Source organism: Rhinopithecus roxellana, chromosome 1 (genome assembly GCF_007565055.1).
Source record: "Rhinopithecus roxellana isolate Shanxi Qingling chromosome 1, ASM756505v1, whole genome shotgun sequence".
NCBI classification, from domain to species: domain Eukaryota; kingdom Metazoa; phylum Chordata; class Mammalia; order Primates; family Cercopithecidae; genus Rhinopithecus; species Rhinopithecus roxellana.
The window spans coordinates 113,601,058-113,627,677 of NC_044549.1; the positions used below are offsets into that span (position 1 = coordinate 113,601,058).

Here is a 26,620-nt window from a genome sequence, read left to right on the forward strand (position 1 = left end):
GATGATTTCCGGGAAACACATAGAGTTAGGACTGTGTGCAAAGGTTTAGGGAAGATGAAGCACAGTAAAGGGTAGCACAGTAGGTGCAAAGGAGATCAACTCCAGGCCAGGGTTAGCTGTTGGGCTGATGGAGGGTAGCTTATAGACAGAATTTTCCAACTTGGGTTGGTGATGGTGACTGAATGCATTTGAACAATTAATACAATTGACTGACTCAGAACTCAATGATTTCATATGGGAGACTCCAGGAAAACTATCTGGTTCTAAAGAAAAAAGAGGAGAGGAATTCTGCTCCAGCAATCAGTGCTACACAGGAGGAGGAGGAAGAAAGCAAGGCTCTGCTGATCCTGCAGAATCCGTGGAAGAGCAGAAGGAAATGGAACATTAGGGTGTATTCTATTGCCGCAGGAAAACATGTAGCTGAGAGAATAGTTCTACTGCTGATGATGTGAGAAAAAGGTTTTCAAGGCTTAGAAATTCAGAAGTCAGGAAAAGGAAAAGTTTTGGGGAAAATCACATGAAAGAAATCATAATGGAAGGTCCAAATAAGCTCAGTTAGAAATGAAACTGAAGATGTTACAACCAATACCACAGAAATACAAACAATATAATAATTCAAGACTACTATAAACACCTTTATGCACACAAACTAGAAAATCTAAATGAAATGGATAAATTCCTGGAAATATACAACTCTCGTAGATTTTCAGAAAGAAATAGAAACCCTGAACAGACCAATAACAAGCAGCAAGACTAAATCAGTAATAAAAAAATTGTCAACAAAAATGTTCAGGACCAGACGGATTCACAGCTGATTTCTACCAGACATTCAATGAAGAATTGGTATCAGTCCTACTGAAACTATTCCAGAAAACAGAGAAAGAGTATATTCTCCCTAAATTATTCTGTGAAGCTAGTATCACCCTAATAGCAAAACTAATAAATGACATAACAAAAAACAAAAGAAAACTACAGACCAGCCAGACTCAGTGGCTCATGCCTGTAATAATCCCAGCACTTTTGGAGGCTGGGGCGGGTGGATCACCTGAGGTCAGAAGTTCAAGACTAGCCTGGACAACATGGTGAAACTCTGTCTCTACTAAAAATATAAAAATTAGCCAGGTATCGTGGTGGGTGCCTGTAATCCCAGCTACTTGGGAGTCTGAGCCGGGAGAATTGCTTGAACCCAGGAGGCAGAGATTGCAGTGAGCCAAGATCATGCCACTGTACTCCAGCCTGGGTGACAGAGCAAGACTCTGTCTCAAAAGAAAAAAAAAAAAGCAAAACTACAGACCAATATCACTGATGAACACAGATGCAAAAATCCTCAATAGAATACAAGTTAACCAAATCCAACAGCACATCAAAATGATAATACACCATAATCAAGTGGGTTTCATCCCAGGAATGCAGGGTTGCTTTAACAGACACAAATCAATAAATGTCATACATCACATAAACAGAATTAAAAACAAAAACCATATGATTATCTCAATCGACACAGAAAAAGCATTTGATAAAATTCAGAATTACTTTATGATAAAAGCCCTAAGCAAAATAGGCATAGAAGAGACTTACCTCAAAGTAATAATAAAAGCCATATGTGACAAATCCACAGCCAGTATCATAGTGAAAGGGGAAAAATTGAAAGCATTCCCCCTAAGAGCTGGAATAGGACAAGTATGTCCACTTTTACTACTTCTATTCAACAGAGTACTGAAAGTCCTAGCCAGAACAATCAGAAAAGAGAAAATAAAGGGCATCCAAATTGGAAAAGAGGAAGTCAAACTGTCACTGTTCACTGATGATATGACCATATACATAGAAAACCCTAAAGACTCACCCAAAAGGCTCCAAGATCTGATAAACGAATTCGCTAAAATTTCAGGATACAAAATCAGTGCACACAAATCAGTAGCACTGCCATACACCAACAATGACCAAGCTGAGAATCAAATCAAGAACTCACTCCCTTTTACAATGGCTGCAAAAAAAATAAAATATTTAGGAATATACTCAATCGAGTAAGTGAAAGATCTCTACAAGGAAAACTACAAAACACTGGCTGAAAGAAATCATTGATGACACAAACAAATGGAAACACAGCCCATACTCATGGATGGGAAGAATCAATATTGTGAAAAATGATCTTATTTCTTAAGGCAATCTACAGATTCAATGCAATTCCCATCAAAATACTGTCACATTTATTTATTTTTGTTTTTGTCATCATTCTTCACAGACCTAGAAAAAACAATCCTAAAATTCACATGGAACCAAAAAAGAGTGACATAGCCAAAGCTATACTAAGCAAAAAGAACACATCTGGAAGCATCACATTACCCGTCTTGAAGCTATACTACAAGGCTATAGTTACAAAAACAGCATGGTACTAGTATAAAAAGTCACACAGACCAATAGTACAGAATACAGAACCCAGAAATAAAGCCAAAAATTTACAGCCAACGGATCTTTGACAAAGCATACACAAACATAAATTTGGAAAAGGACACCCTATTCAATGAATGGTGCTAGGAAAACTGGCAAGCCACATATGGAAAGATGAAACAGGATCCCCTTCTTTCATCTTATGTAAAAATCAACTCAAGATAGATCAAAGACTTACATCTAAGACCTGAAGCCATACAAATTCTGGAAGATAACGTTAGAATAACTTTTCTGGACATTGGCTTACACAAACAATTCATGACTAAAACCCTAAAAGCTAATGCAACAAAAATAAAAACAAATAAATGTGATTAATTAAACTAACAAGCTTCTGCACAGCAAAAGAAATAATCAGCAGAGCAAACCTGCAGCCCACAGAGTGAGAGAAAATATTTGCAAACTAGGCATCCAAAAAAGGACTAATATCCAGACTCTACAAAGAACCCAAACAAATCAGCAAGGAATAAAACAAATAATCCCATCAAGAGGTAAGCAAAGCATACAAATAGACATTTCTCAAAAGAATATATACAAACAGCTAATAAATATATGAAAAAATGCTCAACAGTACTAACCCTCAGGGAAATGCAAATTAAAATCACAATGAGATACCACCTGATTCCTGCAAGAATGGCCATTATTAAAAACTCAAAAAACAATAGATGTTGGTATGGTTGTGGTGAAAAGGGAACACTTTTATACTGCTGGTGTAATTTACATTGTATTAGTGTAAATTAGTACAACCACTATGGAAAACAGTGTGGAAATTCCTTAAAGAATTAAAAGTAACTCCACCATTTGATCCAACAATCCCACTGTTTGGTGTCCACCCAATGGAAAAGAAGTCATTATACAAAAAAGATACATGCACATGCATGTTTATAGCAGCACAATTCTAAATTGCAAAGATATGGAACCAAACTAAGTGCCCATCAACCAACAAATCGATAAAGAAAATGTAATATATATACACCATGGAATACTTCTCAGCCATAAAGCAAAATGAAATAATGTCTTTTGCAGCAACTCAGATAGAGCTGGAGGGCATTATTTTAAGTGAAGTAACTCAGGAATGGAAAACCAAATATTATGTATTCTCACTTGTAAGTGGGAGCTAAGCTATGAGGATGTAAAGGCATAAAATGATGTAATGGACTTTGGGGACCCCAGAGGGGAAGATTGGGATGGGAATGAGGGATAAAAGTTTACACACTGTGTTCAGTGTACACTGCTTGGGTGATGGGTTCACTAAAATTTCAGAAATCAACACTAAAGAACTTATCCATGTAACCAAAAAACACTTGTATCTCATAAACTATTGAAATAAAAAAATGTTTGAATTATGTAAATGATAATATAGAAAAATGTATGGGTAGAGAAAACAATGAAATAAAAAAGATAAAGAAAAAAGAGCATAATGATTCCTACTTAGAAATATCCGCAGTGGCTTTAGTTAGGGCTTTGCTGAGGGTAATCCTCCAAATGAGGCCACTAGGGTAATGAGAGAGAACTTTATCCATAAAACAGAGTTCCCAGATGAAAGGAACTCCAGGACAAAAGCTGCTGCAGTGCAAGGCTAAAACCCTCTTGGAATTCTACTCAATATGGAAAAACAGAGAGGGAAAGAGGGTGGGATTTCACAGAATGCATATCATGAATGTGCTTAAAGAGGGAATGGAAGATACATTACTAGGCAGCATTCAAGCCCAGGGAGGAACTGGATTCCCCAAGTGTGAAAATCAAGAGGGAAATAAAAATACATAAAAAATTGTATTATGAAAAATTTCAACCACTCACAAAAGTAGAGAGAAAAATACCATACGTTCCCATCATGTAACCCCAGCAACCATAAAATTGTCGTTACTTCCATTTTAACTTTATCTCACAAGATTTTATGAGGGAATATGTTAAAGGTCCAGATGTCATATCATTTCACTAATAAATAATGAAAAGGTTTTAAACACACTAGATGAACACAGAAGGGACTGACCAAGCCTTGCATAAAACTGGAGGACCAGAAGTGTCAAGCTGGCACATTTCAAAATTTTAGAAGGAAGTATTTTAAGTGCCACTCTCTAAGGCAAGACAGTATATACAAGTGATTTCCCCATTGGCACAGGGAGCTCAATGTTACAATAAATGGACAATTTCTTTCTTGTGGGTTTAAATTCTTTCATAATTACCTCTGGACCAAATGGCCAGTTGATGTCTATATTGGTCAGCCTGAAACAGAAAATATCATATCTATAACTTTGCATTTCTTCATGTTCCTGCCTTTCCCCAAATTGTACTATTTGCAAAACTAGGGAGAGATAATTTGGTTTAGGACAGCTACTCTAGGGGCATGGGATTTGCTCGTGCTTCCTGTATTTTTTTATTTTATTTATTTATTTATTTTTTTTTTTAATTTTTTTAATTATTATTATACTTTAAGTTCTAGGGTACATGTGCATAACGTGCAGGTTTTTTACATATGTATACTTATGCCATGTTGGTGTGCTGCACCCATCAACTCGTCAGCACCCATCAATTCATCATTTATATCATGTATAACTCCCCACTGCAATCCCTCCCTCCTCCGCCCTCCCCATGATAGGCCCCAGTGTGTGATGTTCCCCTTCCCGAGTCCAAGTGATCTCATTGTTCAGTTTCCACCTATGAGTGAGAACATGCGGTGTTTGGTTTTCTGTTCTTGTGGTAGTTTGCTAAGAATGATGGTTTCCAGCTGCATCCATGTCCCTACAAAGGACGCAAACTCATCCTTTTTTATGGCTGCATAGTATTCCATGGTGTATATGTGCCACATTTTCTTAATCCAGTCTGTCACAGATGGACATTTGGGTTGATTCCAAGTCTTTGCTATTGTGAATAGTGCCACAATAAACATACATGTGCATGTGTCTTTGTAGTAGAATAATTTATAATCCTTTGGGTATATACCCAGTAGTGGGATGATGGATTAGAGACTTAAATGTTAGACCTAATACCATAAAAACCCTAGAAGAAAATCTAGGTAGTACCATTCAGGACATAGGCATGGGCAAGGACTTCATGTCTAAAACACCAAAAGCAACGGCAGCAAAAGCCAAAATTGACAAATGGGATCTAATTAAACTAAAGAGCTTCTGCACAGCAAAAGAAACTACCATCAGAGTGAACAGGCAACCTACAGAATGGGAGAAAATTTTTGCAACCTACTCATCTGACAAAGGGCTAATATCCAGAATCTACAAAGAACTCAAACAAATATACAAGAAAAAAACAAACAACCCCATCAAAAAGTGGGCAAAGGATATGAACAGACATTTCTCAAAAGAAGACATTCATACAGCCAACAGACACATGAAAAAATGCTCATCATCACTCGCCATCAGAGAAATGCAAATCAAAACCACAATGAGATACCATCTCACACCAGTTAGAATGGCAATCATTAAGAAGTCAGGAAACAACAGGTGTTGGAGAGGATGTGGAGAAATAGGAACACTTTTACACTGTTGATGGGACTGTAAACTAGTTCAACCATTATGGAAAACAGTATGGAAATTCCTCAAGGATCTAGAACTAAATGTACCATATGACCCAGCTTCCTGTATTTTGGCTCAGTGTGAGTAATCTGTAGTTAGGTTCATTCAACTTTGTTGTTGCTGAAGACTCTCTAGATATTCTAGTGCTCCAAAGATGGCCCCAAACATCACAGCTGGTGAAGAAAATCTGGCACCACGAGACTGAGCCCAATCCAACAAAATTAGAAAGCAGTCAGAAAAATTTCAAATTTAGCTTACAGAAGGAAGGGGAATTTGATTTCGAACTTTAGGGCTTTTTCTCACAATTTAATAATCAAATAACATTCAAATTAGGTGGTTGAATAGTGTATCTACATTGTATTTTTTGAGTATTTTTTAAAACGGCATACTTTTTGCTGAACTGGTTAAGCACAACTTGTGATCAACACAATTTTAAAAAATTGTATAGGAGGAAATATTAATCCTTTGGTATGGGGGGAAGTTAAGGCAATTTCGCTGAGTTCCTATTCTCCTTACAGCCTTCAAGTGCAACATTTCGGCCACTCTACACACTAGCCCTAGGAGGATACAAAACACACATCCACATGAACACAGGAGCAGGCCTGCTCAGACACAATGCAGATTTGCTCTCCCGAGTGCACCAGCCCTGCTCCAACAGGTTTAAAGAAAAAAGACATGGGGAGAGTTAACAGGGAGCCCTTCGCTCACATGGCCGCATTTGCACCAAAATCACAAAGAAGGCCACCCAGGTCTTCATAGACCAGTACTACACATCCCTGGGCAAAGACTTCCACACGAACAAACGTGTGTGCGAGGAGATCACCATTATCCTCAGCAAGAAGCTCCGCAACAAGATAGTAGGCTATGTCATGCATCTGATGAAGGGGATTCAGAAGGACCCAGTGAGAGGTATCTCCATCAAGCTGCAGGAGAAGGAGAGAGAAAGGAGGGACAATTATGTTTCCGAGATCTCAGCCCCAGATCAGGAGACCATTGAAGTAGACCCTGACACTAAGGAAATGCGGAAGCTTTTGGACTTTGTCAGTCTGTCCAACCTGCAGGTCACTCAGCCTACAGTTGCGATAAATTTCAAAATGCCTCAGGGAGCTGTTTGAATCTGTCTGGAATGCTGCAATTTTTTCAGTAATCCTGGGACAACAGCAAATAAAACAAAAAAAATCCCCTTCCCCGAAAAAACCTAAAAATATAAGGGGCCCTTCTGCTTCTGTCCCTACATTTCCACAGTGGTCCACGAAGGAGGAAACTTCTACCTCCACTTCTGACCTCTTGGAAGAGTCATAGAAAGTATATCCCACTCTTAATCCCTTGGAACAGGGATGGTCAGTGGGTGATCCAAGCACCACATTGGCTGGGCCACGCCTTACTAGAAGTAAGTTTCCTGGGCTCAGGTGCAGAGAAGGTTGATCCTTTTCTCTCTCTGATCAGTCAAAATGAGCCCAGAAGCTTGAGGGGTGGGGGGGTGGAGCCCTAAAATTCCCTTTCTGGCTGTTGTCTCTGCAAAAGGCAACCCTTCTTTAGAGAGGTTGAGTACTTGGAAGTAGATTCCACTGTGCAGATAGATTTTACCCCAGCAAGCATGTCTCAGAGTATGCTGTTCTTGGCTTTCCTGTAGATTGAAGTGAGATGTGGGAAGCCTCTGGTCTAAGCCACGTTATCAAACAAAGTTCACCAAAAGCCTTACATTCTTGGTGTACCCTGTTCTTGTCAGCTGTATATTTTGTGTGTATTGTCTTTTGGTTACCATGATGGAAGGGAGACGCCTGAGGTTTTGGCTGTTGAATCTCTAACACAACAATTTTGGTTTTTTTCACTTAGAAATAAATCTAGTTTTAAGAGTAGATTTTGGTGGAATCCAATACTGTTTGAATCTTAAATTGCTGATAATTAATTGGTTCTGCTTTTTCCCATTTCAACAATTCTCAGATAGTGCCACGAAGGACATGGCTTAAGTAAGAAGCTAGGAAGACATTTTTTTTTTCCAGAAAGATTATTCCTTTAACATTTAAAAACTGTATGTTATTTATAGTCCCTCAATTTTGAAGCCCAAATACCCTGGTGAAAAACTTTTTAAATTACCTTTTTAGCAAAGATTCAAAGGATAAGCAAATATTCATAATTAATCATCTTTTTAGTGATTTTGTTGAGGAACCTGGGAATCTGGAAGAGTCTGTCCAACAGCTGCTAGAACACAATGTTTCTGTCACAGATTTAACTGAGATTTATAGGTTCTGATTATATTCTGAGAAACAGTTCTTTTCCACACCTAGAGTTTAGAAATGAAAGTCAGTTACTTAGATACTAGAGCTTCTGACTGGATAGTATAAGTGTCATTGTTTGGGAATTCATATTTAGCCTAGCCAACAAAGAAACATTCTTGAAGCTACATATGATGTAACCAAAAAATTGTCATTGTTTGCTCTATTTTGCTTTGTGAATTTGTTTTGTTTTTTTTTTTTTTTTCCACAGCAATGCAGGACATTTTTATAGAAGTAAAATCACATTGTCCTGTGACATCCATTAAACCTGTTGGTCTGGATTTCAATGAATACGTAACCACCTGTTATTGATTTAAAATTCATTTGGAGGAAGATCTTGGGTGGTAGGGTGGGGCATAGTGTATGTGTTTGTGTGTGATACACCAAGTTACAGTCTTCAAAGAGTCTCAGAGTAGTTTTAAACTTTTAACTTAAAACTTATACTTTAGATCTAGTATTACCATCAGAAAATTGTATTCAAAGTAAATTGAATTTCCTTTGCACAGGTCACATGCGGTTTTAACTCTCCTGGCCATGGAACATGATTTACCTTCTTATCTAAGAGAACCATAGTGTTTGTCATAGAATTTATTATGTAATTTAGTTGGCTTAAGCATAAATAAAATTCATCTTGTGTGCTACTTAAGGATTACTTTGAGCATAGCTATAAATTATTAAAGTTTCAAAGTACATAGACCATATACAGAATTGAATGAAATGAAGAATGAATGAGGCTTCAATGCAAATTAAAATTGTATTTTTGAAAAATGGTATTTTCTAGTCTTTGTGCAAACTTTTTCACTTGGGATTCCTTGGATCCTTTCCTAAATAAACTACCTGCAAGTCCTTGTCTCAAGGTCTGCTGTGAGGGAACTCAAACAGAGACACCCTCTAACAAAGGCTGCCTCAAAGGCTAGATTTTGAATTGATATGGGAAAAACTAAGAAGTGAAACTGTCCAAATCTGCTTGATTTTGACATACTTCATTTCAGAAAATATTTCCAAGCGTATTCAACTTCTCCTAATCTGGAGCTCTGTCTTCTCTCCTAAGTCTCTTTTTCTCTTTAGAGAAAAATGTAGAGATCAGGGAGAGGTGAGGGGCATGATGGCTTTCTTTGTTAGTTTATACAAAAATTTTATAATTTAGCACACAGTGTATTTTAGCGAGTGAGGTCAGAATTATTACTTTGTAAGACATAGAGTAGCAGTTATATCCTAAGAAGAATGCAAATTTATCAAGTGGACACTTAATGGGAGATCAAAGAAATGAATTTTCTCAGCTCTTATTTCAGAAATTTTGTGCTAAAACAAGTTGCAGCATGGAGTAGCATGTCTCCATCTTTTCCTTCTTGACCTTGGCTTCAGAGCTTACACTTCTTTTCATCCCTGAACTCTTTATCTTGGGTTAGGAGTAGGTTCCAGCCACTGTGATGAGCCTGCATTACCTCTGCCTTATGCAGAACCAGCAGAGACTGAACAAAACAAGAAGCCAGTGAGTGAATTTTTTTTCTCATGATGGGCCTTCCGAGATGTACAAGACAGAAGAGGGGACCTATAGACTGGAGTTTGTTATTTCTATTGAAGAAGTGTCATTTCTAAAAGAAAAGAGATGATGTGCTGTGGACAGAAAGCTGAGGACAAAATGAGGGGATTGCAGGAAACAGGGTGAAGAGGGGCTGAGTTGGGAGTCAAGGGATTTGCATCTGGGACCCTCCTCATTCCCCAGGCTTCAGCTGTATGACGGTCCCCCCTTTGATAACATAGGGATGACATGACTGGATCACAGGCATTGTATCAGATTTGCCTCAACCTGGCTGTATACAGTTTGGGGACTCTTCAATGCAAAAATGCCTAAATAGCATCCAGTACATGTTTGGTGGGGCAAGGCCAGCCAAATAGCCTCTAGTGCAGGTGGAAGAAGATTCCCCTTTTCTCCGGTCATCACTGAGTGATGGGCTTCTAAGCATTAAGAATCAACACAGAGATAACAGTTCACAGAGAAAAACAGTGAGGTCTTCACCCATACTTCCCTCCTCAGAGCATGGCTGGAATGCACCTGTTGGGTAGAAGAAGGAAAGGATTCCCTATCCATGCCACACACGTTTCTACACTTGCATGGTTTGATAAAATGATACAAATTCTCTGATTTCACTCATTTTCAGTGATTTTTAATCTCACCTTCCCACTATAATGAAGAGCAGTGGAAAGAACATGGAGTTGGGGTCCCATCCTGGGTTCATGGCCCTGGATCCCACAGACCAGACTTCATAAAGGCTGAAGAAAAGAAACCCAGCATTGAACAGTGAATTTGGGGTGGGCTTAATATTGTCTAGGTGTTTATTATGGGATTTAATCACCTGTGAAATTTTTGAGCTTTCATTTCGCTATGGAAATATACTAATGGGAGGGGTCCATATTACTCAAATTTAGGGGCAATTTATGCTAACATGTGACTTTTTTCAGGTGGGGACAGCTAAGATAGGTCTATGGTGAGCTTGAAAATAGAATAGGGGATAGATTTTTGGTTGAGGACATAGTGTGGCTTTCAAACAAACTTAATTACAGTCCTGTCCTGGCCCATTTCAGAAGCTTCGAGTAGGGTGGGGCAAAATATGAAACTTCCATTTCACTGGCCTCAAAGATGGATAAATAGTAAGGGAAAGGCCACATGAAAGAGACAGTGGAATTTTCCTATAACCCAGGGCCTGTGTTGTCTTAAGCATTCTCTATTAATCCTAAGAGCTGAGAGAGAACTAAGACGGCATTGTGGAGCTCCAGGGAGCTGGAGAGGGGCCTTCTCAGTATCTCTCCCTACCCAAGGCAAACTTAGCTTCTCGATACTCTGACCCCACAATCTTCAATGACCTCTTACAAGAACCAGGAGCACTGAAGTGATTGGTTAGATTCTGTAAAGCTGATTGGGTCCCATTCACTAGTGGGTGCAATTACCACACCATGCAAAGTTACACTGGCCTGGGAGGTTCCACTCTTCAGTTCTTTCTTTCATTGTGGCTGGATGGGCAAGCTGAGACAGGGCACACTGACTGCAACAGGCTGGGCCATCCTGTTCTTTCTCTTTGCTGTTTGTCACTTGCATGTTGTATCTTGCAGTGGCCAGCAGGTATTAATATTGAGATTTAGGGACTGTCAAGAATTCCTCTTTGGTCCTTGTACCTAAGTTTTGAGTCCATCCCAATTTCACCTGAGAACCTGGAACTAAGGATTCTGGTTACCAGGTCATAAAACAATGTGTAATTTTTAACTGATATTCTTTTTCCTGTGAATATCTCCTTCAGGAATCTCATGAAACATAGTGATTATTGACAGTACAGGATCTGAGAATTTGAGGAACTTTGGATGTTAGAGTGACCAACTTCCCTTGTTTGTCTGTGAGTGAGGGGATTTCCTGGGACACACAACTTTCGGTAGTAGACCAGGAAAGTCCCTGATAAGCTAGAATGAGTTGATCACCCTGGCTGAAAAGCCATCTAAAGGCCAATACACCCCACATGTAATTTAACTGCTAAAGGCTGTGTGACCTTGGCTATGTTGCCAACTCTCCCTGAGCCTTAAATTACTCACCAGGAGGAGAGTGAGTGTTTTCTGCATATTAAATTAGACTAAATTAATTTTCTTGGCATATTTTCTGGTCCATAGTAGACTCTCTATTGTTACATGTTTCTATTTTATTTTCTCACTTATATTGGTACAGCAAAATAAAAAATAATATTCTAAAAAGAAAACACAAAATAGGAAGAACTGAATTCCTTTTCTGGGTAGAGGAATTGGAGACATTTCCTGAGCCCCCTTTCCCTTAAGCTTTTCCCCCCAGTGTGAAGCGGCATCAGGAATGAACAATGGAATAGTGAATGTACTCCATTCCTGGAATAAAGGAGGGGTGATACATTCAAACATCTGCAGGAGCCACACAGGGACCATGAATGAAAGAATAGGGATGAATGGACTTGTGGCAAGCTGGTTGCAAATGCAGCAGGCAACCACTCAACCCCAACAGATTGTGGCCATGTAAGAAGGGCCCAATGTGCCAGATCTTACAAGTTTTTCCTACAAGAAGCCATATGATTTTTTTAAATGTTAAATATACTGATTGGAATGTGTTGACATCAAACCTAAAACTTTTAAAAAGATGTATAAGTCAATCAAAACATTGTATGGGCCATTAATCTTTTGTCAAGTTGTTTCATTGGGTAAAAGAGTGAAACTGGATGTGACGGGTCAACCAAAAAAAGTTTATTCTACTCAGATGGAATAACTGTGATAAAAGAAAACCAAATTAATTCCATAATGACAAAAAACAAAAAGACAGGAAGTTTCTAGGTTTTGAATTTGTGTTATCTTGTATATCTGACAACTCAACTGAACCTGTGGAGTTGCAAAATTATAAAGGTAGAACCTGCTAGCAAAGCTCCATGCAATGCTTGCAAGCATTAGCTGACAGGTTTCAAAACAGTATGAATATTAGTCATCACAGATATTCCTGCCAAAAAGGGTAGCGTGTTAGAAGAACATCTGCAGCACACATAAATACCCTCTGCTAAGTTAAACTCAGAGAGGAAATAAGCTTCAAAAGTTGCACAAAGATGCTGAAACAGCAGAGTTTTGTATTAAGGGGTTGACAGATTTACTCTCATGGTGAAACTGTTGAAGAGGTAGTTAGCTCCCAATAATATTATATGCTTGACCTTTAGCTTTTAGTGACAAAAATTGTTTCAGGATACATTTGGGCTCAGCCTACTCAATAAGAAATCACATTGTATAAATTGAGTATTTATTCTGTCAAAATGGGGATAATAGGTGATTAATACTCCTAAATTCCAATGATATGGTAAAATGAAAAAAAAAAAATCACTTAACCCCAGGATATATCCAAATGTGTTATAGGATCAAGTGTTAAAAGCAAGCAAGTCATAACATTTGCTAAGAAAAGAGAAAGAAAAGGGGGAAAAAAGTTGCAGAACCCATGGTATTATCTTGAACTATTTTAAAGTAGAAAAACATGAAATCAAACAGAAGCAACCTGCCACATGGAAGATGATCTGAAGAATCATCACTCTTATGGTCAGAATCCTGTGAATACGGAGCTTTCATTACTGGTGGCAGAACCATTTCTCAGTGAGCAGCATTGTTTTGCCACAGGACAGAGGAGGTTGTGATCTGTTGCAGATTTCTGTGGGTCCTGGATGCCTAGACCAGGAACCCTACAAAGAGAAATCCATGCATGCGGCATTGCTGAGGATGGCTATGTGAGTTTCTCTTTCAAAGTTACGTGTTTTGTTTTTTTCCTTTTTGTCTCAACATATCCAAACAGTACAATCGCAGAGATGGAGATGGAATTTTATTTGTCTTTTGCTTTCATTGTTTTCTCTTGTTAAAAGAAAAACAATTGATTTAGAGTTTAAATGCTGCTCTGCAGCTATCAGTTATATAAAGCCAAACAGTCATATACTAAATCCTTTCTTGCTTCTCAACAACAACAATTTTAAAAAATCCTGTGAAATCACTTTAGGTTTGCTTAAACAATGTATAGTTACGATTTGAGAGCATAAGAAACTCTATGCCTTAAGTGAATCCCATTGTGAGATACTTGAGCTATGAGGTGGAAGTTTCAGGCTAAGCAGTATAATATCTTTTCAGGAGGCTAATATGCTGATCCATTTAGAGCACAGAGGCTGATTGATAACTGTGCTATCAATCCCCATCACTTTGGCAGGTTTTGGTTAGAGAGGAAAGATCTTACGTTTAGGTGAAGTTGAATCAGGAATTGGCTTTTGGAACTTAGAAAACGTTGCTTGTGTAAGGCTACCTTTTTTATTATTAATCTACGGTTCATATTTATGCAGCTTAAGAAGACTTGTTTGGAACAAGAAGACCATGATTCAAGATCTTAGAATCACTGCTTGCAGATTTGTCCAGTATGAAAGATATTTTCATGAGATGAATCATTTAAAGACATTAAGAGTCAGTGATGAAACCACACACTCTGGAATTTGAAAAGAGACAGGGCTGCTTTAAGAGAGAAACAGGAAGTTGTAACTAGAAGCCATCTGAATACTAAGCCAGGGCAGAATGCTTGTGAAGTAGCAGCTAAAGTGGCAGTGTTTCTTCTGAAATTCTCAGGCAGTCAGACTGTCTTAGGCAAATCTTGATAAAATAGCCCTTATCCAGGTTTTTATCTAAGGAATCCCAAGAAGACTGGAGAATGGAGAGACAGTCAAGGATTATGTCAGAAAAAGATGAGTATCAGTTTCAACATCAGGGAGCGGTGGAGCTGCTTGTCTTCAATTTTTTGCTCATCCTTACCATTTTGACAATCTGGTTATTTAAAAATCATCGATTCCGCTTCTTGCATGAAACTGGAGGAGCAATGGTGTATGGTGAGTGCATAAATTGGGAGATTGATGTGAAACTTGTTGCTTGAGCGTAATTAGAGACTTGTGCTCAGATAGCAAAGTACCGAAACTGGAGAAAATGTGCTGATTGAAATGTCTTTAGCTTGATGAAAGGTGCCGCAGCGTGATGATTACTAATCTCTTTCCAGACAAGCCGCCGAAATTTGCCATGTCACGAGAGCAAATGTCCTAGTCATGTTCTCACACGGCACATAATGCAAGTCTGTTGACAGATGCGGGTCCATTGTCATGTGGGGAATCGAGGGCGAGCTGTTTGTTTTTGCAATGATGTTGGGAAGTGATGGCTCTGCAGTCACAAAGAGCAGCCTTCTCTCACTGGCTGCACTGATGAACTTACAAAGTTCTAGAAAAAACATCACTTCAAAATGTCTGGAGTAAATCCTCTTATATCAACTAATTTCAAAAAGAAAACTTGCAGAAACTAACCCCATCCCTCTTATGAGAATATTGTGTCCAAGTCCTTTTTATTTATATGAACAACGTTTAATTTTCTTGTAATAAAAAGTTATAAAGAAATGACAGTTTCTTTATGCAGTACTTTTTACTTCTTAGCCTGATTTCAGATGTTCTAACTTATGATTATCATTGTTAGTGTTATTTGTTATGTATCTCTCATTTATTTATTGGAGGCCAAGGTGTGGAAAAATATTTAACACCTACAGTATTGCTCTTTCTGGGCAACTTACCATATTATTCCTTTCAGAAAGTTTAATAAAGTCTGACAGAGATTATCTAGTCTGTACTCTCATCTTTTAAAGTAAAATGAAAGACAACAGTTTTCATTAATAAACTGGTGTTACTGATGAAATAGTTGACTTCGCTGCTCTTATCTCAGCCTGACAATGGATAGGAAGTTTGAACACAATGGCAACAGGCAAGGCATTGCTATAATTTATAGCAATTTTGGAAATCCTGAAACCCTTTCCTAAGCCTGAGATTCAGGGTACAAGATCAATGCACATTATATAAGCTAATCCTGTGATGTCCTGATATTAACAGTGTATAGTCATGATTTGAGAACATAAGGAATCCTAAGCCTTAAGTGGATCCCACTGTGAGATACTTGAGCTATAAGGTGGAAGTTTCAGGCTCAGGAGGCTGATATGCTGATCCATTCAGAGCACAGAGTTAAATTCCTTGGTATTGAGGGTCTTTTAAAAATTTTTTGCTGTATTGTTTTACTTATTTTTTAAAATTTAGTCTCACTATGTTGCCCAGGCTGGTCTCCAACTCCTGGCCTAAAGAGATCTTCTGACCTTGGCTTCCCAAAATGCTGGCATTACGGGCATGAGCCACCATTCCCAGCCAGTATTGAGGGTCTTAACAGATACAAGAAAACTCTCATTTAAGAGAAAAAAAGTCACAATCAGGTGGGAGAGAAATAGCAAACAAAAAGGAAGTGATGCCATCAGATACGAAGCCCTAGGTTCCTGTCATTTGCCTATCTCCATCGTGAACAGAATTTTTCTCTTGACTTGACTAATACGTAATCTGCAAGGATATGGAATAGAATCTGAGAAGCCAGAAACAATATAATTCTTGATATCATATTAAAGGGACATATGAGCTTTACCAAAACTATGCAGATTTAATAGATTGCCAACCTTTATTAGAGGGAAAGATTTCTTCACATCCCTGAATTTGATTGAACTATGACTCATGTACCAAGTTCAATGGTGGGGATATTGTTTTTGTAAACGTTTTGATAACCTACTAAAATTCAGACATATTTTGCATTCACAATACAAACAGTAACTCTTATTTCTGAACCTGAAAAATTCCAGATTACCTTTAATCCTGAAAAACTCTCTGAAATATTTTTAAATTGTGCTTGAAATCATAAAATAATAGTTCATTGACCACTGCTGTTGACGTAGCATTTCTCTAAATTGCTGTTCTTAAGGCAGATAAGGCTTAAAGTTTATGAGTGGAATTAAGTTGGGTTCTCTGATTCCTATTCTTCTTTCATGAGTTTTTAAATGTAAAAGTTATTGAAAGCAAATTCTGAACCAGTGCAATGTAAAAGGATTATAAAAATTATGAAGATATGCATATGTATATGTATTCTATTATTAGAAATTTTGAGTATCTTTCAGTTATCTTGACTATATAAATCAATGAAAAGACATATTTTAGTGATGTTTAACTTTTTCTTGGCATAGAATCATAATTGTTAGGATGTCACAGAATTTTAGAGGTTATCTTCTCTGCCCCCTTTATTTTACAGAGAAAGAAGCTGAATCCCAGAGAAGTGAAGGGACTTTCCAAAACTGAATAGCCACTCATGGCTGGTCCATGTGCCTTCACTCCTCTGTGTGTCTTACTAAGGTTCACGTTCACCTGAAAGAACTCTCCCTATGTTTTCTGAAACTACTCCATATGGGTGGCATTCATGACTTGTCACATTTCTTCTTCAGGGATGTCCTAAATGTTATATCTTAAATGCTTATTAGGAACTTTCTGTCAGTAATGTAACAAAATAGTCTGAAACTGCACCAGAAGAACACGATGGGATACTCTAGTAAACACTTTTAATGATAGGGGAAAGGAGATGCCAAGTGAATTAATTGTCCAACAGTTATAAATGAACTTGGAATTCATAGATGGGGAAGGAGCCTCAAAGATCATAAATCCAGCATTCTCATTTTGCAGACAAAGAAATGAAGACTTAGAGAGATGAAAGTCATGTAGTTAGCTGTTGAGGTGGGATTCAACCTCCATCTCTTTACTAAGAGATGCTAAGATATTTAAAAATAAGTACATTATTGCAATAATTTTCCTGGAGAAAGGATGTGTCTCTGGGATCTGGATGCATCCTCATATGGTTAAGCTTTCAGGATTAGCCAGATTCTCTTTTCCAGGAGGTCTAAAAGAGTGAATTTTCAGCATCCCACACTGTACAAATTCCCTTTTCCATTAGAGGATTAAACTCATAGCTTTTGCAAGAGCAGGGGCCATGCTGATAACCAATGGGGAAGAAAAGAAACAAAACTATGTTTAAAACTTAAGCTTTTTGAGCTATGACTGTGCTACTTCACTCCAGCCTTCACTTGAGCCTAGGTAACAGAGTGAGACCCTGTCGAAAGAAAGAAAGAGATAAAGAGAGAAAGAAAGAAGGAGGGAAGAAAAGAAAGGGAAGGGAAGGGAAGGGAAGGGAAGGGAAGGGAAGGGAAGGGAAGGGAAGGGAAGGGAAGGGAAGGGAGAAAAGAAAAAAAAAAGAAAAGAAGAAAGGAAGGAAAAACTTTTAAAATTTCTTATTCTTTAGGATGTGAACATTTGAGAGTAGACTGTAACAGTCATCTCCATGCTACACACACATATGCTTGTTATGCTTGTAATGAAACATGGTGTAAGATTTAGTGGACCTGAACATAATGCTTATCAATGAATTTGGCTAGCAACTCCCCTACTCCACCGAGTACTGCTCTTGCTCTCACTATTTGTATAATGTATCACTTGTCCTGTATCGAGAATGATAAATGTTTTTCCCCAGCATCAAATTTCCTATAATACTTCAGCCTATTCTGTCATCTGCGTTTCTGCCAGTATTCCTTTGACATGTGTCAAATGTTCTTTAGAAGACTCAATAGATGTTGAGTCTATTTTATCAACGTCCCTGAGAGTCCAATTTAAAAATTCTAGATACCAGGGGCTTAGAAAGTGAGCAGTTTAAAAAATGCAGAGAAAAGTTATCAAGCAGAATGTTTAATGTTCTTATATATTTATTGTTAGAAATAATTTTCAAGTTGTTAACCTTAAAATATATGAAGAGTTGTAGAGACCAAGAAAAATTGTGTGGCATTTGGCTAGACTCTGTGTCAATCAGCGATACATATGGTACTCCAAATAGTATAAATAATCCATTATATAAAAAATATTTTTTTCTTGTTATTAAGAGTCATAGGAAGCTTATAAAAAATTAGTGGCAGCTTTATAACCATATTTTTGCTTCACCAGGAACAGTAATGGGTAATCTATTACGATATTCGATGGTTCTCATTTCAAAATTGAAGGATTAGAATCCATAACTAGTTTAAAATATAAGCCATAACGATATTAATTTACATTGGACTGAAAGCATAAATGACAATTAGTGGTTAAAATATTGATTGACAGCAGCTGGTGCACTTAGTACTGCTCACTGAGGGCCTGTATCCCCTGTTCAGTGCTCTTAAAAGAAATTTGCTCCTTGCTCCCTGATAGCATTAAGAATTCCATTATATATCACTGGGGGGTGCCATACTTTACAGGACATTTATAATCCTGTGCATTTGAGGTCTGGGATCTGAGCTTAGGGACGGAGCAATTTAAACCTCTTAGATTTCTGCCTTTGATTTCCTGGCCTTCCCATAGAAGTTAGTCTCTGAATTCATGTAAAAATTGTGGCCACTGTTTAGTGGGCAAATAACACATTTCAAGGCACAAAGTTTACATTTTGAATTCATTAAACTTTTCCATATTAAAGCGTTTTCTGATTCTTTAGGAATGTGCTTAAGAGTTAAATAGGATCAATTTAATTCACTCAACAGAAAGTTTTTCAAGATTTAAAGAAAACACAATTACATAGTGAATCATCAAGGTTTGAAAAATTATCTTCTCTGAAAAATCTTCTGCAGGCATTAATTTCTTCCTAGCACTCCCTGCAGGTTCTTCAGGATTAAATTGGGTTGTTGGACATGTGTGGCTACACCCTCCTGATCCATTTTACCCTCTTCCAGGACAGCCCAGCCTCCTTGATGCCAGGCCTATGGGAGATGCTTCCTGCTATTTCACCCCCTTCCCGCTGGCTGAAGATCCTTCCAAGGCTCTACTTATTCCACTGTGGCATGTTTTATAGAGAAAACATTGATGTGCTACCCTGGAGGTTTAAGTTTCTCAATCTTGATGATTTTTTTTTTTTCAATAGCTAGATGCATTATTTTGGGCAAATGATGTAACATCTGGCCTTATTTTTTCATCTGTAAAATGGGGAAGAAAGGAACAGATATCATACATCTCCCTTCCAGCTGCAAAAGTCCTTCAAAATTCAGGCCAAGACTGAGTTCAACCATCAGGCATCTTTCCACCACTGCAGCCCAAACCAGAAACTTTCCTTCCAGAACATGGCAGCCTATAATGATATCCAGTCCTTTCTCTCAGACAGGATTTTAGTTAGTGTTATTTCAGCACTGTTAGTACTTCCTGCTTCTGCTCTGATTTTGCAAGGAGTGCTTAGTAAATTCTGTTGAGTTCCTGTCAGAAAGGTGAGGAGAACAAGTTAAACCACCAGAATAGTGAGGACTGGCTATGTATTCCACAGTTTGCAGATGCATTTTTTATGAAAACAAGAGTAGCTCTGGTTTAATTTGAAGGGCTCTGCAAGAAAGGGAATCAGGATTAGGAGCCCAGCATACCAAACTTCTTCTCCCTTTTGGTGTAAAAAACTTGATTTTTAAGGAACTTCAGAGATTTGTGCAATGTTTTCCTTGTGTTGATACATTTGCCAGAGAAAGGTAAAATACTGGAAGAATGAAAGGCATACTGCAGTCTGTATGCTTGTTTATTTATTTATTTATTTATTTATTTATTTATTTATTTATTTATGTATTTTTGAGACGGATTCTCACTCTGTCGCCCAGGTTGGAGTGCAGTGGCACTATCTCGGCTCACTGCCAGCTCCGCCTCCCAGGTTCAAGCCATTCTCCTGCCTCAGCCTCCTGAATAGCTGGGACTACAAGCGCCTGCCACCACGCCCGGCTAATTTTGCTAATTTTTTGTATTTTTAGTAGAGATGGGATTTCACCGCGTTAGCCAGGATGGTCTCGATCTCCTGACCTCGTGATTCATCTGCTTTGGCCTCCCAAAGTGCTGGGATTACAGGCGTGAGCCACGGCACCTGAACTGCACTCTGTATGTTTTTAAAAGTTGATTTTAAGAAAATAGCCAGGTCAGGTGCTGTGGCTCACTCCTGTAATCCCAGCACTTTGGGAGACTGAGGCGGGTGGATCACCTGAGGTCAGGAGTTCGAGAGCAGCCTGACCAACATGGTGAAACTCTGTCTCTACCAAAAAATACAAAAATTAACCAGGCATGGTAGTGGGCACCTGTAATCTGAGCTACTCGGGAGGCTGAGGCAGGAGAACTGCTTGAACTCGGGATGCGGAGGTTGCAGTGAGCTGAGCTTGCACCATTGCACTCCAACCTAGGTGACAGAGGAAGACTCTGTATCAAAAATAAATAAATAAATAATAGCCTCTATATTTTGAATAAATAAACTAAATAAATGAATAAACTATATATTCTGAATCTCAAAGAAGCTATAGATGAAACTTTACTGTGAACTACTGTGGTGCCTCGAAGGTTCCCCCCTCAGTGTTTGAAAGGCTAATGAAAGTGCATGTCAAGAAAATATATTTATGATTCAAATTATTTATGTAGATATTGTAGACAATCTAAATTGAATTAATGTTATATACTTAACAAAGTGGGGATATGGAGAGCTAATATTTACTAAACATCTAAAATAGATGTTTGTTAAACATCTATTATGTCAAAAAGTTGATATACGAAAATAAAAATAGCTAACACAAATAGCATTCCTGATATAAACTATGCTATTATAAGCACTTTACATATATTAACTCATTTAATCCTCACAACAACCATTTTTTAGGTAGGAAAACTGAGGTACTAAAACATTAAGTAACTTGCCCAAAGTTGCACATCTACTGAATGCCAGGGCTAGGTCTCAAACTTTAGCAGTTTGGATTCATGTGGTCATCTGCTATCTACAACGTGTGTGTGTTTGTGTGTGTGTGTGTGTGTGTGTGTAGGAGGGAGTGTTATCGTTTTCATGTTACAGATGAGGAAACCAACACTGAGAGACAGAAAGTAACTTGCTGATAATCAACAGGGCTGTACTTCAAATTCAGAACATATAACCTCTGTTCTTTCACCTCTATCGCTTATGTAGTCCTAGAATAATTGCTGTTTTTTAATTAACTGCTCTGTGCCAGATGATGGTACCTTAGGAAGTTTACAGAAGAGAGATAGAGATTGAGATGTGTAACTATATACATTATCACTAATCCTCACAACAACCATGCTGAACAGGCAAGATCATCTTTAGTTTGCATATAAGGAAACAGAAACTCAGAAAACTTATGACTTAACCAACTCTGCCCAGAATGGTTGGCAAGAACACTCTTTTGAAAGCGAGCACTCTCAAATTCTGGCTGCAGTTGTTCTCTCGTCCAAGTCTGTCTTGATGTGTAACTGTCCCATGAAGTCAGGGTAGGGAATGATTCAGGGCAAAGGTAGTTAAGTTTCTCCTCTACCTGGAAGCCTCAGAAATGTTCCACTGTCTATAGCGAAAAGCCCACTGTGGGAAACAGGATGGGGGCAATACTGTGAAAATACATCCATATTAAGTAGCTGGAGTTGAAATATTCCAAGCCTACCTGGAAACATCGTCCCAGCTTGAGGGATAGTCATGTTGCAAGTTCATGTTCTTTCTGGTTTTAAATGCCTATGGTTGAAACAATGGGTACAACAGGTACTATAAATAGTTTGAGAAGGGACTCTGAATGTATATAAATCATGCAAAACAGGTTTTCATCATATGTTAGTTAAACTGAATTTAATTTTTGGAAGAGACTGAAGGTAAAACCATTAACTATGCTTCCGGGTTTTCCAAGCTCTGAAACCTGTGTGCATGAGCCCAAGATGGTATGAATTTTGATGGAATTTCAGGACTGTGAGGACTCATGTTGGTAGGAACTATTGTCTCAAAGGACAAGGCTTCTCAGTGTGTTTTCTGTCCAGCACCATCAGCAGCACCTGAGAACTTGTTAGAAATGCAAATATGCCGTTCCCAGCCCAGACGAAGGGAATCAGAAACCCTGGGGTGGTATCCAGCAAACTGTGTTTTAACAAACTTTCCAGGAGGTTCTGATGCAGTGAAGTTTGAGAACTACTTTGCTAGGAAAATAAAATTGAAATGTTGTTCCTAGTTTCATTTCCTCTGTTTTCTCTTATTTCTTTCTTATCCCATTACTCTCCTATGGTGAAAGGGGGAGGGTTGGAAGACCATCTCCCTTTACTAAAGAGTCTTTCTTTCACTGTAACACTTTGTAATGTCTCCACCTCTGGTTTGAGATAAAAATAAACTGTGTTGTATAAACATTACAAAGTAAGAAACCATTTGTTTATTCAGTGTACATCTAGTTAGACATCTCTATCTCTACGTTTCTTCTGTCACCTTCCTAAGATGATTGCAAGGAAGGGTGTTAGCTATATATAAGCTAATGGTTGAAATAGGTTCTAAAGAAAAGTTATCTATTATACTGTTAGAAATCCCAGAGTTTTGTGAAGTGTGTACATTGTGTATACGTGTATGTGTGTGTTTGTATGTGCTTGCATGTGTGTTGTGTCTATGTATGTGCATGTGTGTGTACATGTGTGCTATATATGTGTGCATGCATGTGCTTATGATGTGTACGTGTGTGTTGTTTGTTGTGAATCAAGGATGGATTGTGGACATTAGACACCCCACTCTGATGGAGGATCTGATGGTTGGAACTTTCTGGCAGTTTTCATGTGACTCTATCCTCTGAGAAGAGGGAAACTTTGAACAAGGCATCACAAGGTGAATTAGCTTCATGGACTACTTTCTACTTTGGAATTTAATAAGGTTCTTTTAATTGGCAGGTGCTCCAGATCTGTTCTGAAATCATTCTGGGACTCTTCACCAAAACAAGTTGATGGTGAGCTAGCACAGAGCAATAAATTGTGACTTTTTAGCAAGACCTATACTTTCCTTCATTTTTTTAATTTAAAAGGTTGGTGGGAGAACAGAGAAAGAACAAACTCTACCACCAAAAACAGAAGGCATTATATGTTGTTACTACATTATATGTTGTTACTTTTTGTTCCATCCCTGACTAATTTCAGAGCAAAACTAAATTGCTAAAAAGGAAAACATTAGGAAATGCATTTAGGTATTTGAAGTTCAAAACCATATTATCTCTCTAAATTCGTGTTCTAAAAGACTTTTCTAAAATGGGAAGGGATAAACATCAAATAAAAAGTTAAAAATTTTGTAGACGCAGTTAAAATATGATCTTTGTGAATATTATCTTACAGTTAGATGTTGTTCACTGATTTTGTTTCCTTAGATTATTTTTCAGACTGTTTCCTTCTTCTTTATGCTCACATTTGAATTCCTAGTTCATAATTTTTTAATCTGAGTGACTGAAATAATAATGTCACAGATTCCCTGCCTTAAAGTCTTGCTTTAAAGATGGTAAAGAACATTCCTCCTTGAGCGTTATTCCTTCCATCTTGAAATTCCTCCACTCAGATGTTCTAAATTGTCCCTTATGTAAATATAAACTAAATGTAATGTTAACTTCCTCTCTGTGTCTTCTCTGTCCCTCAATTCTCTTTTCTGTCTTCAAAGAATTATCTCTAAATGCTGTTTCCTCTGCTCTAAAACAGAGCAAATCTGCCTCCCAACAAGGAACTCACTCGGTTTTTCCTCAAGACCACCTTGCTAACCACCTCTCCCTCCTGAACACTTGGCAGTCCTCTGTTGTGCCAAGGCCCTTTGCCTGCACTGCCCTAAGTGCCCATCCCAAACTGTTTGATATGCATCATTGACATTGGGCTCCTTGATTTCTGTATACCTCTCCCTAAAATGTCATACCCTCTTCTCTACTTGGTGAAGTCTTATACATCCTTGAGAACCTCTTCTATTAAGTTTTTCCCATACTGTAGTGGGTGGGGTTAGTTGGTCTTTTCTTTAGGGTCCCTTAAAACTTTGTACATTGCTTTGTGAGAGGAAAACCAATGGCTTTTCTATCTGTTAAGATGCATTCAGTTTCAAGTAACAGAAACCCTGAGAGAAATAGAATTAAGCAATAAAGACATTTATTATCTCCCATAACTGGAAGTCCAGAGAAAAGTAGTCTTCAAAGCCATTTGATTCAGCACCTACTTTTGTCATCAAAAACCCAGGTTCTTTCCTTTTCTCTGTTCTTCTACCTTCAGTGCTGACTTCAACATCAGGCTGTCAGTGAAGTGGCTACGGCAGTGCCTGGTGTCCTAACCGGGCCCAGTAATATACTGGAAAAGAAGAGAGCTCATCTCTTCTGTGTCTCTCTTGTAGGATGTGAAACCCTTTCTAAGAAGCTCCCTAGCAAATTCCCTTCACTTCTTATTGACAGGAATAGGGTCACGTATCCATTCCAGAACCAGTTATCAGCAGGGAGAGTGAGAACATCCCTGGAGCTGGAGTGAGTTCAACTTCCCCAAAGCATATGGCTATGTGTGGAGGGGTGGACAGCAAATAAACCAGGACTTTGTGGGGTAAACAAGGATAGACATTGGGCTGGCAGTCAATAGGACCTGATACACTTACCAGGCTGAAATATGATGTTATATAATATTACGTAGTTTGAGGTTATATCTCCTTATTTTAGGGAATTGGCAATGCCTCATTAATCTAGATTATTCTTGGTAGCCACTCAATGCAGTGAGAGTGAAAGAACTGCAAAACTCAGTTCTCCTACAATCTTTATGTGTTAACTACATTTGCTTTAGACTCCTAAATTCTTCCAACATCATGTAGCACTTAAATATAGACCTTTGTAACAGTCTAATTAGGCACATGTATACAGTTGTGCTTGTTGCATTGTGCAACTCTGGAGAAGCTCTACTGCTATAGGAATGGAGTCTAAAGCGATCTGGCCAGAGTTGTGTCAAGCAGCAGGGAACTCTGTGATGGTGTCTGGACACAATTATAGTGCTGAACACAGGCAAAGAGATTAAAATCCCCTTAAAACACTTTTGCGTTTTAAAAAACATTCTGAAATCTGCTTTAAGCTTTTTAAAAAAGTAAGTCCCTATCTTTTATTTCTCTAAGAAAAGCCACTTTAAGAAAATGCTTCAGCATCATGTAGAATGACCATCAATAAGATGCAAGGAAATTGGTTATGAAATGCAGACTTCATATAAAAAAATTAGTAAATACTTGTTATACCTTATTCTTACCGGAAATTAGGATGGCAGGATTTGGCAGAAGGGAAGGGGCTGGTAGGTTAAGATATTTCAGTATTTAAGGACAAAATCATATTTTATTCATTTTTATAATAACTCCTACAAGCCCTAGAGCAATGCCTTGGGTGTCTGCAGCCTGAACAGGTAATAAGGGAGTAATAGAGTAAGGGACTGGTGTTTTTCTCTTATTTTCAATGTGGATAATAAAATGAGAGTCAGTTCAGGAAGATAAGTCTCATCTTTCTAATGTTTCTTGGTTTGAGTACTCCTGAGGCTGTTTCCTCCTTCTGTCCCCTCTCTTCTTTCTTCTCTCACAAACATCATGCTATCAACTGTATGCCATGCATGTGCTATATAAGAGTTATGTTGAACACTCTGCAAGGACAGGGACATCACAGCATTTGGTGTGATGTTCCTTCTTTGTGACACTCAAAATGTTGGTAACTGACTGACTACATAAACTCGGAGGATCCTTTTCTTCTTGACTCCAGGGGAGCTTGTGGACTTGAAGAAAGTTGGGCTACAATTCTGCCCAAAGTGCTTGGCTTTTCTAGAGGAAAAAAGGTAAAGAGTAGCACAGAGCCTCTACGTTAAACAGTCTCATCATCTAGTTGGGGAGAAAAAGCTAAGATCTGTAAAGCGGCACTGAATAATATGTCTTTGTAAAGCTGGCCTCTAAAGTGTGTGGTTCAAACAATAAATGCTGTCAGAATGCAAAGATGAAGGAGTTCAATGAGCACAGACTTTATCAGGGTTCTGGTGCCCACAGGTGGGACTTAAGAGGGACATTTTAGGATAGTGAGTGCTTTAGGAATGAAGTCTATTGTCCATGCTTTCTGTGGGACTTGTATGCTGTGGAGAGAAGTCAGGGTTCACGAAAGCACAGGTACACCCTGCTGTC

At 38.2% G+C, this 26,620-nt stretch overlaps 1 protein-coding gene and 1 pseudogene across 2 annotated transcripts in view; both read left to right on the forward strand.

Annotated features, from left to right (window-relative positions):
• Positions 1 to 224: 224 nt before the first annotated feature.
• Positions 225 to 7,201, forward strand: LOC115899633 (annotated as a pseudogene).
• A 7,061-nt stretch (positions 7,202 to 14,262) lies between these two features.
• SLC9A9 (solute carrier family 9 member A9) overlaps positions 14,263 to 26,620 on the forward strand; it is a 602,343-nt gene continuing 589,985 nt past the window's right edge. The window contains exon 1 of one of the 2 annotated variants that reach the window (XM_010381303.2): positions 14,263 to 14,646. In XM_010381303.2, coding sequence (XP_010379605.1) covers positions 14,472 to 14,646 — 175 coding nt within the window. In that variant the 5' untranslated portion in view covers positions 14,263 to 14,471. Of the gene's footprint in view, positions 14,647 to 23,379; positions 23,427 to 26,620 lie in introns of those variants that run through there. The other variant, XM_030929287.1, reaches the window with a different exon arrangement.